At 40.4% G+C, this 15,271-nt stretch overlaps 1 protein-coding gene across 1 annotated transcript in view; it reads right to left on the reverse strand.

The window, feature by feature from the left end:
- Positions 1-15,271, reverse strand: part of ATP6V0A1 (ATPase, H+ transporting, lysosomal V0 subunit a1) — a 52,651-nt gene that overhangs the window by 30,956 nt on the left and 6,424 nt on the right. The window contains exons 3-10 of the mRNA XM_012656646.1: positions 14,513-14,591; positions 13,228-13,325; positions 12,272-12,400; positions 6,763-6,845; positions 6,295-6,421; positions 4,396-4,478; positions 3,139-3,232; positions 722-934 (exon numbers count right to left, since the gene is read on the reverse strand). Of these exons, the coding sequence (XP_012512100.1) occupies positions 722-934; positions 3,139-3,232; positions 4,396-4,478; positions 6,295-6,421; positions 6,763-6,845; positions 12,272-12,400; positions 13,228-13,325; positions 14,513-14,591 (906 nt within the window). The remainder of the gene's footprint in view (positions 1-721; positions 935-3,138; positions 3,233-4,395; positions 4,479-6,294; positions 6,422-6,762; positions 6,846-12,271; positions 12,401-13,227; positions 13,326-14,512; positions 14,592-15,271) is intronic.

Here is a 15,271-nt window from a genome sequence, read left to right on the forward strand (position 1 = left end):
AAAAAAAAACCTTTCATAATTAGGTTCCAATCTACCTGATGCAGACAGGCACTGCCACTCTTTCAACTAACCCATTATAATCCTGTCCTTGCCCAATCATGCATGGTTGCACTGTACTTCCTGCCTTTGTCCATACTGTTTTCTTCTCTTCAGTGCTGATCAACATCCTACCCTTCCTTCAATGCCCTGATAAAATGTCACCTTCCTTCTTGAAGCTTTTCCCAATCACCACAGTTGGAAAAGCTCCACACTTCCCCCCCACACATATGTCACTCCTGGCACACACTGTCTTGTATGTTTGTATGTTATCCTCTCTTAATAACCTGTAAGATACCTGAGGGCATGTTCTGTACATCTCTGTCCCCCTCCAGGCCCTTATAGCAGTGCCTTGGATAGAGCAGTTGATCTAATTACCTGCCAAACATAAGTAGTTGAATACAGAGAGTGGGTCAGGAAATTGATATTCTGGTCATGAGCTACCCTGAAGAATCATGGGCATATGACTAAATCCTTTCACCTCTTTGAACTGCACTTTCCACATTTGCAAAATAAGGATAGTACTCTAGGCTATTCTAGGTATACAAGATGTACTGTCAGGATACAACATGAATATATGAAAGAACTCTGAAAGTAAAAATGACATAAAAATGAAATTAATGTTACTATTGATAGGAACATCTCTTCTAAGCCACAAGCTGCACTGCTAGCTTTGGGGACTCACCGTGCCCCTTCTCAGTGCAAACTGGATGGAGTCAAGGTCGGTGACGGGGCACCAGACCTCCGCAATCAGGCACTTCTGGGTCACATCTATGTTGCACAGGTTCAAGGTGTGGTAGATGGCCTTCATCTTCCGCACCTTGATGAACCAGACACGGATGTTCTTAGCGGCTGCCTGCAGAACCCTCTGGCGGTGATCCTCCGTTTGATTCAGAACCTTTTGGAAGAGAAAGGAACAAGGGAGAGATCCTTCTAACACCACTCTTAGATCTCAGGATAGGAATGGCAAAGAGGCATAGCTTTCTGATAAAGGCTGCCAGGGAATTATCTGTTTCTTCCTCTGGCTAGAAAGTTCTAGTTACTAACATCCACTTTCATTTAGCTTCAAGCTGAAGAGAAACCTGAGAAAACTGTTTTTAGCTTTGCTCTCTATAGTCAATCTTACCACCAATCCAAGGCACAACAAATGTAGGTCACTGGCTTTTACCTGGCTCATTAAAGAGCAGTGACTTTCTACATGGAGACTGGGACTCAGACTCAAGGAAGTGGGCCCAGGAGCAGACAAATGAACAAACCCACACTAAAGAACAGCAAACTGCAGAGTCCTTCCCCTGCGCATGAGCCAGGATCAGCAAAGGGTAGAAAGAGGCAGTGCTGACCACCGTCGCCTGCCTACGCTGGGAACATGGGCTGGGAGATGCCACGGGATTAGGAGCACACGTGGTCTGTAGAGGGGGTTTGGGCAACCACATAACATTGCCATCACGGGGGCTGATAAGGCTTTACCTTTCTGTCAGCCTTCTTAAAGGAAAAAACGTTTCAGCATTGATCCTCTGGAAACCAGTTCAGATTTCCCTCAGAGGAATCACACTGCCAAGACTAGGGATGGAACAAGGTGCAGGGACATTTTACTTTCCATTATCTTATTACCAAATATTTAAGGTGTTCAATAGTAGAAGAGAGGCTGGCTATGCCTGTTGCTTCAAACTGGAAGAAACTGGGCAAACAACCCACCACTCACACCTCTACATGAGAATGTGTCTTCAATCTCCACATCCCTTTGAAAAGGAAAAGCCACACACTAGCCATGTTAAGCACAAGTCTCCACTATAGATGGTTCTTCGAGTTAGTTCAGAACAAAGCAGTAACTACTTCCTGAAAAACTGTCTTGGGCAGAGGAAGGTGATGTCTATAAAGAGGTTTCTTTAGAAAATAAATAATAATAATAAAAAAAAGCCATGGCATGCTAGGGCAACACTTATGTCACTTGAGGACACCTACCTTCTCTCCTGCTTGTTGACTATTTCACAATTACTATTATTAATAAAACTTCTGGAAGGATGCTAAATAAACCTGCAAGCAATGTTCTATTTGCTTTTCTCTTTCCCCATCCCACTTCTTGGTATTCATTCCCTTTTTAAAGTTTCAGTTCCTACAGCTGGATTTTTAAAAAATCAAATTCTGGTCATTTACAATGACTATTGCACACGCCCTTTAAATTCAAGCCTAGAAGGAGATAAGACAGCCCTAGAACCCAGAATGTACTAATACAGCCTATCATTCACCAGTGGTTCTAAAAAACTCTCTCTCTCTCTCTGGTTAAACAGATAAGTGTATGTCAAAGGAGCGACTATAGGTCAAGTTGGTGGGTCATATACAGTGGGGGTCAGTGGGAAAGACGAGAAAGGAAATTGAGATGGCAGTTACAACATACCTCTGACAATTTTGCCACTGCGGAAGGAACTGCCTTTGGGATTAAGCATGTTTATTAATGTTTCGAGGGAGCCATCATCACATTCATCCCTTCAAAGGGGAACAAAGCTCCACTGGCCACCCTTTTCTTCCACATATGCATAAATCACGACTCCTCCCTAGCACCCTATGACAACCCTGGTGTGTGTAAACCACACACGTTGCAATTTGGTAAAACCTGATGCAATCTCTTCTTGGGTACAAGAGTCACACCAGGGCTCTTTGGCTAGACTGTGTGGTTAAGATCAAAGGTGATTAGAAGGAAATGTGCCAAGCAATTAAGAGTGGCTGCCGCAGTAGGCACAGTGTGTGTGTGTACTGACTTTACATGTACTTCTGGATTATTTGGTTTTTTTTCCTTAACTAAGCATACTTTTTTTTATTATAAAAAATATCTCAGACTCATGAGGTGGAGGGGAATTGAATACTCTAAGCAACGATTGCAGATGCTTAGCATTCCTGCCTCGTCTGAGGACTAATGCTATTTTTAACAGCCATTCCCTGAGACTTTCCCCGGCTCCCAGAGAAACATATTACCCATGGACATTTCTTTTTATGGTATCCTGGTTTGCCACAGGTACCTAATAAACTGTCAGTGTTTCAAGGAAGAAGAATGGCCTTCTATTGTAGTATTTCACAAAAACAAATCCCCGCCAGCCCTCTGTGTACCATTTGGAGGTCATCAATCCTGGTATTAACCCCGGAAGCCATTTCCTTCCTCTCCTGTGGTGTCTCAGGACAGGGATAGAGTGAGGCCCGGAACCTGGAATGTACAGACACGGCCTTAGGAACGTCACAATTTCTTAACCTGTCCAATTTAAATAATCTCAGAAGGTAATCCTAATTTACTAGAACCAAAACAGGATCAGGTCAGACTGATGTGTTAAAGCAACACTAATTATTTATGTGAAGTTATCTGCAGATAGAGCAACAACATTTGAACTATCTTGACATTCTCTGTAGCTATGCAATTCTCTTGAGATTAAAAAGGCCGGGTGCGGTGGCTCACATCTGTAATCCTAGCACTCTGGGAGGCTGAGGCAGGTGGATCGCTCAAGGTCAGGAGTTTGAGACCAGCCTGAGCAAGACCGAGACCCCGTCTCTACTGAAAAATGGAAAGAAATGATCTGGACAACTAAAAATATATATATAGAAAAAATTAGCCAGCATGGTGGCACATGCCTGTAGTCCCAGCTACTCGGGAGGCTGAGGCAGGAGGATCGCTTGAGCCCAGGAGTTTGAGGTTGCTGTGAGCTAGGCTGACGCAACGGCACTCTAGCCCGGGCAACAGAGTGAGACTCTGTCTCAAAAAAAAAAAAAAAAAAAAAAAAAAAAAAAAAAAAAAAAAAAGTAAAGCAAATTATATCATAAATTATTAGAGAAAAATGTCATGGAAAAAAATACTGTCACTGAGGCAGAATTTCAGAAAATTTAGGGACACAGTGTCTATGGCACTATGCTGGGTATGTAGACCTATTGTTCCAGAATAATATGGCATTTATAAACCAAGAGTCCTTAAAATTACGTGTTCCCAAGGAAAGGAAATTGCAGTTTTGGTGGTACTTTTAAAAATGAACTTAAGCTATTTTTAATTGTTTATTAATTGTTGGCCCTAACATTATTAAAAGATACATTCACCATGTCAAGGTGGATTAAGGAAGATTTGTGAGCCCAGGAGTTCGAGGCTGCAGTGAGCTATGACTGTGCCACTGTACTCCAGCCTGGGCAATAGAGTTAGACCCTGTCTCTTTAAAAAAAAAAAAGAGAGAGAGAGAGAGAGAGGGTGAGAGAGAATAAAGGTTGCTAGAGTTGGGTAACTTTAAAAAAAAAAAAAAAAAAGGATTTGTGTTTCACTATTCTGAATTCTAAAGCTCAACAGTTAAGCAGCACGGCCATGCCCTCCTGGTGGAGGCATGTTTCTCTTACCCTTCGCAGATCTTCTTGACTCTGTTTTTCAGCTGATCGCCTTGGAAGAAAATGATAAACACAGACTTGTGCACGTGGTCACCCTAGGCCCCAGAATCAAACACCGAGAGTTCAGGCTTCTAAACCTGGATGAAAACTTCTTCAATAACTAACTTTTGTGGTGATATAAGAACAAAAGGCATCTTTCAAGGAGATGACAGTCCTGTACTTTAACCACCACCCTCACTCCATTTCTTAAACTTCACTACAGTAACATCTGCCCATCCACAAAAATCTTTCTCTTTGTTTTTTGACTCAACCAGGAGCCTGAGAAGCTATGATGGTGTTCCTCCTAGTACTATTTAGCCTTATTTACCAATTCAACTTTAAATCTTGTATTGCTTGAATGACATAGTATAGAGCAGAGAAAAGAGAAGGAAACTGTTTCTCTCTGTTCCGGGGCTTAGAAATTCATAGATAAAATGGGCTGAATAACTACAAGGAGCTGAGTTGCTGGGAAGAAGGTTGACGCAGAATCTCATGATTCATGCTAATTTAGACTGTATGGGGCAGGGAGGAAGGCAATCCATTCCGAATACCAAGTTTACACCTGGAGTATAATGCAAAGACTAGAAGGACAGACCTGACAAATAAGGTATAGAGACTGTTAACCAGGATCGTCTCTGCTTGGCTGTATTTTCTCATATATGTACAGAGCATGTGCTGCTTTTATAACAAGAAAACAAGCAAAACTTTAAAAGGATAAAAGGAGATGAGAATTGAAGAAAATTGGGCTCCAGCCTCTTAAATCCCTACATTCTCCAGGCTAAACTAGGGCCCATTCTTTGGGCAGCTGCTCTGTTACGGTATCTAGGGCCCCCTTTCCTGGATTTGTTGAAAAAATAATCTTTCTGTTGCCAAGAGGAAACTTGACTGAATATTACTGAGAACAGCTCCATATTGGGTGTGACTGCAGATTACAATGTTTTTACAACCCAAGACAGCCTTCAGTACGACTGTAAAACTACCTCCGTAGGTAAAGGGATTTACCGTAAGTGTCACCACACTCCTACTTAGTATGGAGGATAAAAGCCATATAGCTACATGACCCACCCAATCTGAGAAATCTCACAATTCAATTTCTCTTCTTAGGTAGAACAAAGAACACTAATTTAAGAAATTCACAAGATAATTTAGAATAGAAAAACCAACTCAAGGCTTCTAAATAATACTAGTACAAAAGCAAAGTAAACTTTCCGCAGTACATTTAATCTTTGCTTATAATCTCCGAAATCAGAACTTACCATACCCATGCAGGCTTAGGTTATAAATTCTGTTCCATTATGTCAAATGCCAAGATGTTAGGCTGCTCCTACTTTCCAAAGCACTGAGTGGGGAAGATCATCCTATCTTGCACAGTATATATTCTTAAACTAAGTTTCTGATTCTCCCAACAAACAAGTAGACCAAAAAAACCTTACCAAGTAAAATTTCATCAGCTTATAAAGATCACAGTTTAGGAAATCTCTCTTTCTCTTTTTGTACATGGATATTACCAAATTTGGAACCAGATGTCTTGCTTTAAGTCAATTTTCATAAAAGGCAAATTTTCTTTCAGTCCCATACCAGTAACAGAAAATATATAAAGCTGAAGTTTAAAATAAGTGGAAAAAAATTACCAATCAAAATAAAACCTACATGGTAAAGCTTGAAAATACATATATGCCATTGTACATGTGTGTACATATGACGGGAGTAAAGTCAGAGGAAAGGAGCAGTCCTGCAAACTCTCATATCAAAGCAGGGACAGACACAAGGGCTCCCCTGTGGAAGGGGCGGACTCGGGTGGCCCCCGCTGCATTATTGCTCTGGGATCCCTTTGCAAGACCTACTCCCCAGGACGCAATCTCCTTGTCTTACAGTCACAGGATCCTCCAGGGGGTTCTCAATTTCAGCCTGTCGCAGGAACACGTTTCCCCGGCACACCCGCCAAAGCATGCGCTCAAAAGTAGGGATGCGCTCCCGGTTAATCACACCAGCAACGAAGCTGCGGGAAGAAAAGGCAGATTGGGAACTGTATTCCACATCATGGGATTTGTCTTTGGTTTAAGACAAAGAAGGGAGGTGAGAGGAGAGGGGCAAAGACTATACACATGAGACCGTGTTCTGTCATGTGGGCTGCCAGAGTCTTACTCCTGATCTCACTTCTGCACGAAGCAGAGAGCAGAGTCACTCAGGAACTGAATCCACAGGGACTTAGGACCACCTCTCAACAGGCTCAGAAGGGGACGCATCCCGGTAGTAAGCGAGTCCCCAGCCTTACTGCTCTTTTGAACAGCAAAGATGAACATGACCCACTGAGTACAGAAAGGCTGGAGTGGGACTTACCCAAGTCTTAAAGGCGTGCCTCTTCCCATCTCGCTTGGCTCCAAGAGGGATGAGGACTCTTCCAACAGGTCTGGATCCGCCATCTGCTGATGATGCAATTCAGCCTGAATTCACAAATCAATTAATATCTAATGAAAATAGTTAGTGGCATGCAGGGAACGAGGAACCAGGAGACAGGTTCAGAAAATAAGGATGAAAAAGAAAAAAAACCATCAATAAAGATAAGACATACCCACAAAAAGAAGACAGGAAGAACAGGGGAAGAAAACAAAGAAAATAATCCAAGGTAAAGAAAGCATAATTGCCCCAGTAAAGCACCTGGGGAAATGGTGTTAGAAATAAGGAATAAAAGAAAAATAATTACATGGTGGTGACATGTATAAATCTGTTACTTGGTGGAAGCCATTTTCTCTCCTACATTTCCCTGCATGAACCATGAAAGTTCCAGGAAATATCTTTGCATGTGGGTAGAAAGCTGAAATGTCTCTCCCTTTCATGCAAAAATGAAGCAGCCCTGCAGATACTCTCAACATTTAATTCTAGGCAGCTACAAACTAGAATTTTCCCTGTGTGAGAATGTGAAAGATGGAGACTCTCTTTCTAAGGAAGAAGTGAGGCACTGTCAGTATCTTGAACATTGTGTGATCTGCAGAAAAAGAGAAGGGGCATCTCCAGATATGTAGGTTTTCCAGGCCCTTAAGAATTCAGAACATGAGAACTTTCAGCATGGTCATGTATAAAACGCTCCAAACCATGGGATTTAAAGAGTATTTCTTTCTTCAAAAGGATAAGAAGTACAATAGCTGGGCAGGCCTGGGCTTCCATTTCATCCATAAAGGGAAGAAAAAGTGAAAACGTCTCTGAATGTCCTATTTTCTGACTAGGAATCTAGAAATATTAAAAAGTTCAGATAGGCTTTACAGTTAAAGGATTCTCGAGAACACAGCTCAAGAATCAAGTAAAGTGAAGAAAAAGCAACAGACCGTAAACCAGTCTAGAGCCCATGGGCTGGCTTAATTGATTAGATTTAAAATGATTTCCACCATGACAGTTTATACAACGAAATGAAGGACGAGAAGGATCTTCCCACACCTAGGTCTGTAGTTCTTAGCCTCTCTCTACCCAACTCATCCTATTACTCTTTACTCCTATCAGAAAGGAGAAGCTGCCCTAAAAAATAAAGTCCAATCAACTGCTCCACTGCCTCATCTCCCCAACTTTAAAATCCACGGACTATCTGTTTGACCAAAGACTAGCAGTATGCCAGCACAATCTTCCTTCTCAGAAGCAAAACGAAACAAAAAGTCAGGAGAAATTTTCTCTATCATTCTCATTCCAAATTTCAATTTGATTCTACTCCTGTCAACCACGCTATCAAAAAATGCCACAAGGGAACCTCCCTTATAAAGTCACAGGACCATAAATGTAACAAAAAAGGGGAAAAAACTGAGTATAAACCAGATGGTAAGTCTAAAAGGTCTAAAAACGTGAAAGCAATTGTTTTGGAAAGTAAGGATCAATGCTAACCAAAAACGAAAAAACAAAACAAAACAAAGCCAAAAAAAAAGGAGGCAGGCACTGTGTACACTAGAAGGGCAAAGAAATACTGTCATGAGATTGGAAAAGTTTAAGATAAGATAATGGGGACACCAGTTACTACTTGCTGTCACATGGAAGTGAGGGGGTTCTTCTGTTTCTATTTGAAATCAAATCAGCTAACTGCAAGCAACTTGTTTTCAGGATCCAAATGACTACACACTGCAATTTGTTCTTGGATTATCCCTTGGCAACAACCAGTGGAACTGACTGTCACTCACAAGACCCCTCCTGCTTGCCTGCGTGGTTCACAAGACCTGGTTCAAGTAAATCCTAAGCATCAGTGCAAACACGTGTGCTCTAAAGCAGACAACTGAGGGAACAGCAACCAGCACTTAGCAACTAGACTACTCCAAACACTGTATTCTGGGACTCTTTGAGAATAAAAAACCAGCAAAATTAAAATTAAACAGAAATTTGCAATAATATTCTAATTACTCATTTCACTACTTAATGCTTAAGAATCCTAAGTTTTAGAGAAGAAAGTTAACAAATTTTAAATACAATTGTGCCTGATGGGACAGTAGGTTGACCAGAACTACTGAGGGCCTTTAAAATAATATCGAAAACCATGTTGCTGAGTATCTAAATCTGAGTATCTGGTTTCTCTAATACAATAACAACACAGCCAATGTTCCCCTACATTACTTACTATGCCCTCTGGTTTAACCCCTTTGCCCATCCAGAATACGGAAAACCATGCCTTCTGCAAAGGAAGCAGCAGCACTTCAGTTCTGTTTCTATAGCATTTAAGTACAAGAAGCACATCCCATTCAAGCTACATCAATTTCCAAAACAAACACTGTTATTTCCATCTACATGAAGAAAGACATTTCATTTAATCACTGAAGGCATTCGCCCAAGCCCCAAAGGAGATGGCAGATGGGAAAGAAAGACAAAGAAAGCAGATGGATGGAAAACTCAGAAGGAAAGGAAAGCAGGATCTGCATGCCATTAACCATTACTTTTCCAGTCTTCTTTATGTTCTCATATGTTATGCTGCTTATGGTAAAAGATGCAGAGAAATCTCTCGAGTTCTTACAGTTCTTCATAAGCAAGAAGACTGAGAAAAGGATAATCATTAACAAGTCATCTTAAATGCTCTGGGTAAGAAATGGCTAAGTCGAACTTGTAATCATCTTCGATCCTAAGAATATTCAATATGTGTTTACTTTTCCCCTTCTAAACACCCTGCCAATCATAACCCCTATGCCTAAATATGGAAAGAATCCTTTTCTGATTTAGCCATTTTCTACTAACTGTGAATTATTGATTATATTCACCAAATCATAAAAAAGAAGAGTTTAAAATTGGTAGTGTTTTAGGCCATTTGCAAACACTATAATTTCAGGCATGGAAGAAAATCTCATGAGAAACCCTGAGTTTCTGACAATTGAGGGTCCCAAGTTTTCTCATCTTTTGCATTATTTAAAGCGCACACTCGCATGCACAGATGCGATCACTCCAGTCACAGCAGTGACACCTGCGACTGCTGCTGGGCAGCGGCAGGGCAAGGTCTGTGGGAAGGGACCTGGCCGAGGCTGCGCGCTAGTGGTGAAAACACACAAGGCAGAGCGGTTTGTGCCAGAAGATTCTGCTGAGGGTTCTAGGAATGAAAAGGGAACTGATGACAAGCACAGCGTGAGACCCTCTCCTAGCCAAGGCCTCATGCTCTAAGTACTTCCAGAGATTTAAAAAAAAAGAATGTTCTGTATAAATGGGGAAAACAACCCACTTTGGATAGGGCATGAAGATCATGAAGACTTAGAGTCTGCCTTCTCAGGATGGACATTTAGTGTTTAGACTTATTAAAATCACAAGATAAAATTCCTAAATCCAGAACTTATGATTTCAAAATCTTTTATCATCTTTCCAAGTGTTTTATTTTATTTGTACTATTATTCAAATTGGAAAATTAATAGTTTAAATAACTGTTTCCTTTAAGAGAGTCCATTTGTCAGTCTTTATTCAGAATTTCTCCCAAAATGAACCAGAACAGGAATCTCACGCCAATCTCTAAACTTACGAGGTCCTGAAAAATATTTTCATGTATCACAGCAACATCCCTTTAGTAAACTAAAGGGTGTATCAAAAGGGGAAAAAAATGGGACATAAAAGAATTATGCTAAAATATCTGAGCTTTGACCACAAGACCAGGTCTACACTGGATCTATGGGCAGCAGCTGGGATGCACTTGGAAAAGCACACATCTGTGATCACATGGGGGTGCTGTGTTCAGGGATGTTTCCTGATGTGACTAAGTGACACATTCCCTGAACACAGGGACCATGTCTTACTCATCCCGTGTCTCACAAAGAGTAGGTGCTCACTATATCCTTGGTGAATTAATGAATCAAAATACCATAAGGCAGTGAGCAGGCTGGAATTCCAGATTACTTGTTCATTAAAACCATATGGCATAAGTGTTCATGCCTGTTGCAAAAGACCTTAAACACTTGGAAAGAATTAATCACAGTGCCCCACACCCTCCACTGTGATGATATCAGGGACTGGTGAAAGAAGTCACCACCAGTCTCAAAATTCTCAACTCAGTGAGCAAGCTGACTATTCACATCAAAACTCTACTGGTATATAAGCAGATTCTGATTCTTGGGCGGACCAGGCAATTAAATTCACATGAGCTTTCTCCCTTTCCCCAGCCCCAGCAGCTACTTTTAATTAGCATGGCTTCTCTGACTCAAATCCTTAGTTATTGAGGAATGTATCACATCCTCAGCAGAGTTTCTCTAGCCCAGCAGTTTTTAAGTTAGCATGCCTCACAATCACCTTGTTAAAAAGACTGCTGGGTCTCACCCCCAGTTTCTGATTCGGCAGGTCTGGGGTAGGGACTGAGAATTTATATTTCTAAGAAGATCTCAGGTGAGGCTGCTGGTGCTGCTGGTGGGAGAACCCCTGCTCCAACCTAGACGATTATGGAGACACGATCTCTCTTCAAAAGGCAAAAGTTAAAAGTAAAACTGAGAACACATCAGATCCCCACTAAAACAGGCCCTCTCTATTTAAAAGCTTTGCCAAGTTTTTCTGTTGAGCAAAGGAAATAAAGAACTTTATGGGAAGGCACACTAAACAGTGACTGGAATGGTCTCTGAAGTGTCTAATATTGTTAATCTGGTAGCATAGACATCTGTCAAAAAGATAGTTACTCATACATTAGGTCATTAGAAAAACCACATTCAGATTGAAAGCTAATCAATTTGGAGAAGGAAGCCTTCTGCAAGCCTTGCTCCAAATCCTTTCCATGGGGTCACCTCAGCAAGCTGTCAACTTCGTCACCTACATTTTTAACCCCAGGAACTTAGTAAGATTTTTCCCTATAAGGTAATGCAGTTAAGTTTATGTGAAAATCCAGGAGTTTTAAACAAGCATCCTACAATATTTCCATACAACACAATGAAAAACTCTTGAAAAATTAGTGCGACATGTGCTATCTGAAGTACTAAACACTGTGCTCAAAGGCTGATAAGCAAACACAGAGAATAAAATAAAAAGTTTGATAACAAAAGGTTTGGTGTTTAAACCTTTTTATCATTTCGTGTATAACCAAATGTTTGTTTCTTCAACTTTAACCTTAAGCATATACTTACCTTATAATATGTAAGTATAAATATAATGTAAAAATGTCTACCAACTATGTTTATACAACTACTTCAGGGTTCCTTTCCCCATCTTGAGATGAAAAATTGCAGAAAATGTGAAAAAATACAAAACCATGGCTGGCTGTGTACTGCATGAAAAATGGAACACAATCTGACATTTCTTCAACTAAAGAAGGGTGCAAAAATGGTATTGCTTCCAAAACAGCAAATTAAAATAATTACTGGAATAAAAATATGGCCCACTTGTACGAGTGTAATATCAGCTGCTCAAATACTAAAAGAAACAATAGTCTGACCTCATCAAAAAACTGCTGAGTTTTGCGCAGTATAAATTTTAATTCAGTTAGCTCCAGGAAGTTTCTCTTCAGAGCTTCCTGGTTTGTGTTGATTTCCTTCAGTTCATTCTCAATCTTCTCAAAATTAGCCTAGAGGAACAAAAGAAAACTCAAGCTAAACTTGATATGCTTGCTCTGAAAGACATTAAAAGAATTTCACCCCAAAGAACTGTTGCCACATTGACAGTTCAAAAACATCTTACTCCTCTTCAGCAAATACTGTGGTTTTAACCGAGCAATTTTCTTTTCTTTTCTTTTTCTTTTTTTTGAGACAGAGTCCTCACTCTGTCACCCAGGTACAGTGCAGTGGTATCATCATAGCTCACTGCAATCCCAAACTCCTGGGCTCAAGTGATCTTCCTGCCTCAGCCTGGCTAATTTTTCTATTTTAGAGACGGGGTCCCACTTTTGCTCAGGCTGGTCTCAAACTCCCAAGCTCAAGTGATCCTCCCGCCTCGGCCTCCCAGAGAGCTAGGATTACAGGCATGAGCCACCACGTCTGGCCTCTATTTTCTTTATGAAAATTTTTTTGCTTAAAATAGTCTTTGTCTCTAGATTCTACTGTACACTTGGTAAATCTCTTGGGGGATTTCAGTTGGATAAAATAATTATCGAAAAGCCCACTGGCTGTTCATTTAGTATACAAGATTAATAAATTACTAGATAAATTATCATTACTCCAATAAAGTTTCAATAAGCCAATAAACATTTGTTCAGTGACATATGATACTGGTTTGAATATTATTTGATGTCATAAGAAAGAGGATTCACTTCAATCACACCGACAAGAAACTTACAACCAACAGACGATGCTGACAAAGTTAACAAGAATACTCTACTCTCCAACCACCATGAAAAGTAATTTCTGCATTTAAGTAGAAAGAAACTTATCTGGCTTTCTCAGAAGAACTGTTTACCTCTAAATCAATCATGTCCCGGGGGAAGGGCACCTCTGGGTTTTCGCCAGTGTCCATAATTGGAATGTTAGCTTTTCTTATCTCTTTTTCAACAAATCCTAAAATGATAGAGTCAAAACATTCATGTCTAGCTGCACATGCCTGGAATTGCCATTATTTGAGGCAAAAAATAAGATCCAAAACGTGGCTACAAAGAGTTTCATTCTAAGATACTTTTATATAAAAGAAGCATCCTTTTTCTCCACACCCCTCTTTCTCCAACCTCACCTCTCTAAAGCTACTCCAAAGAGGGTGGTCATCCCACAAGTGCCTTCCTTCCCTCTTCTGGCCATAACACTAGGCTTCATCTGCTTCAACTCTCCACCCTCCGCCACTGCCACCCCACAGTATGACGTTTCTGGATGCAGATACTGCTGGCAAAGCAGAGCTACACATGAAGAGCATAATTCAATTGAGTATTTGACACTTCACACACTAGTAAGACAACTCCAGATCAAAAGGGGTTCACTAAATTGGAGATAATCAGGCCAGTTTTAAATATAAAAAATAAAAATAAAAAAGCTGAACATGTAATAAGGACCCAAAATACCAGAAGAAAAAAGTGTTTCAAGTGACAATACTAACTTTCTTTTTAGAGTGGGGACCAAATTCACCTAACAGTTAACCGTAAACTAGCTAAGTAGGGTGGCAAGATCACGGGTTTGGAGCCAGACTGAACAACCTAGTTTCAAATACTGATTCCATCACAACTGCTTACATTCTAGGGCAAGTCATTAAACCTCTCTGGTCTCTAGCTTCTTCAATCATTAAATGAGGTAACACTCATCTTGAAGGAATGTTGTGGGCAATGAATGAAATAAGGTCCATGAGCATGCTAACCCTCAACAGGACCTTAATAAATGTTAGTTTCCTCTCTCATAAATAGATCAAACCATAAGGTGGCTCTACTGACATCTAAAACTGATGGTGTGCTGCGTCCTTTCTCTCAGAATTCTATAACGTAGTTCTACTATTAAAATCTCACCAAAAAAAATAACTACAGTGTTTTTTTTAGCTTGCAACCTATTGTTTCAAACAAGGTTTCCATTAAGCACAACCCAGCCCAAATACCATAAAATCTATTTGTATACAAGAAATTAATCTTAACATCGTGATTTTAGGATTTTTCCTCTTTTCTTTTTTTCCTATAGTATTTTCTTTCTTTATTAAGAGGACTAATTCATGTCTCTAATCTAAGACAAATGATTCATTAAAGAAGCATTATACAAGACCAAAATACACATACGAAGCTTTCGATCCATTTCTTCACATCTTCTAACTTCATTCACAAATTTCCGCTGGAAAACATTTACATCTGGATTTAACTGAAAAAGAAGAACACAATGCCAAACATTCAAATACTGCATCTATTTCTCTTCCTTCTGTTTCACAAGCAACACATCTTGCAAAGTGAAGATTTACTTTTGTGTCAATGTATGATACACCACTAATCAAAATTATCTACTGACCCATGTAAACTGCTCTGCAGCCAGTCACAGCAGCAAAGGATAAAAGCCTCCTCCCTTTGCGCCAACACATTCCTGGAATAGACGCATGTGAGGCAAAGCACAGGGGTACGAAATGTTTTCCTCAGCCCAAAGTCTCAGTGAGGGGCCTGTCCACTACCTAAAATTTGGGCAGTGGATATCACAGGAGCTCTATCTGGTTTGCCTTCTCTCTTTCTTCCAAGCAGAAAAAAATCGAAGGCAAATTTCTCTTGTTCTTCTGACCCAGGGTCTTCACCTTCTGGGTGACAGGCTGGTTTACTCATTCATACATTACAAGTAATTTTCAAAGCAATGTAACATTCTGGGATATACAAACAAAAATAAAACAAGGTCCTATTCATTAAGAAGCTACAATCTGGCTGAGCGCAGTGACTCACACCTGTAATCCCAGCACTTTGGGAGGCTGAGGTGGGATGATTGATTGAGGCCAGGAGTTCAAGACCAGCCTGAGCAACACAGCAAGACTTCATCTCTACAAAAAACAGAAAAATCAGCCA

The sequence above is a fragment of the Propithecus coquereli genome, unplaced genomic scaffold (assembly GCF_000956105.1).
Source record: "Propithecus coquereli isolate 6110/MARCELLA unplaced genomic scaffold, Pcoq_1.0 Scaffold515, whole genome shotgun sequence".
In the NCBI taxonomy this organism is placed as follows: domain Eukaryota; kingdom Metazoa; phylum Chordata; class Mammalia; order Primates; family Indriidae; genus Propithecus; species Propithecus coquereli.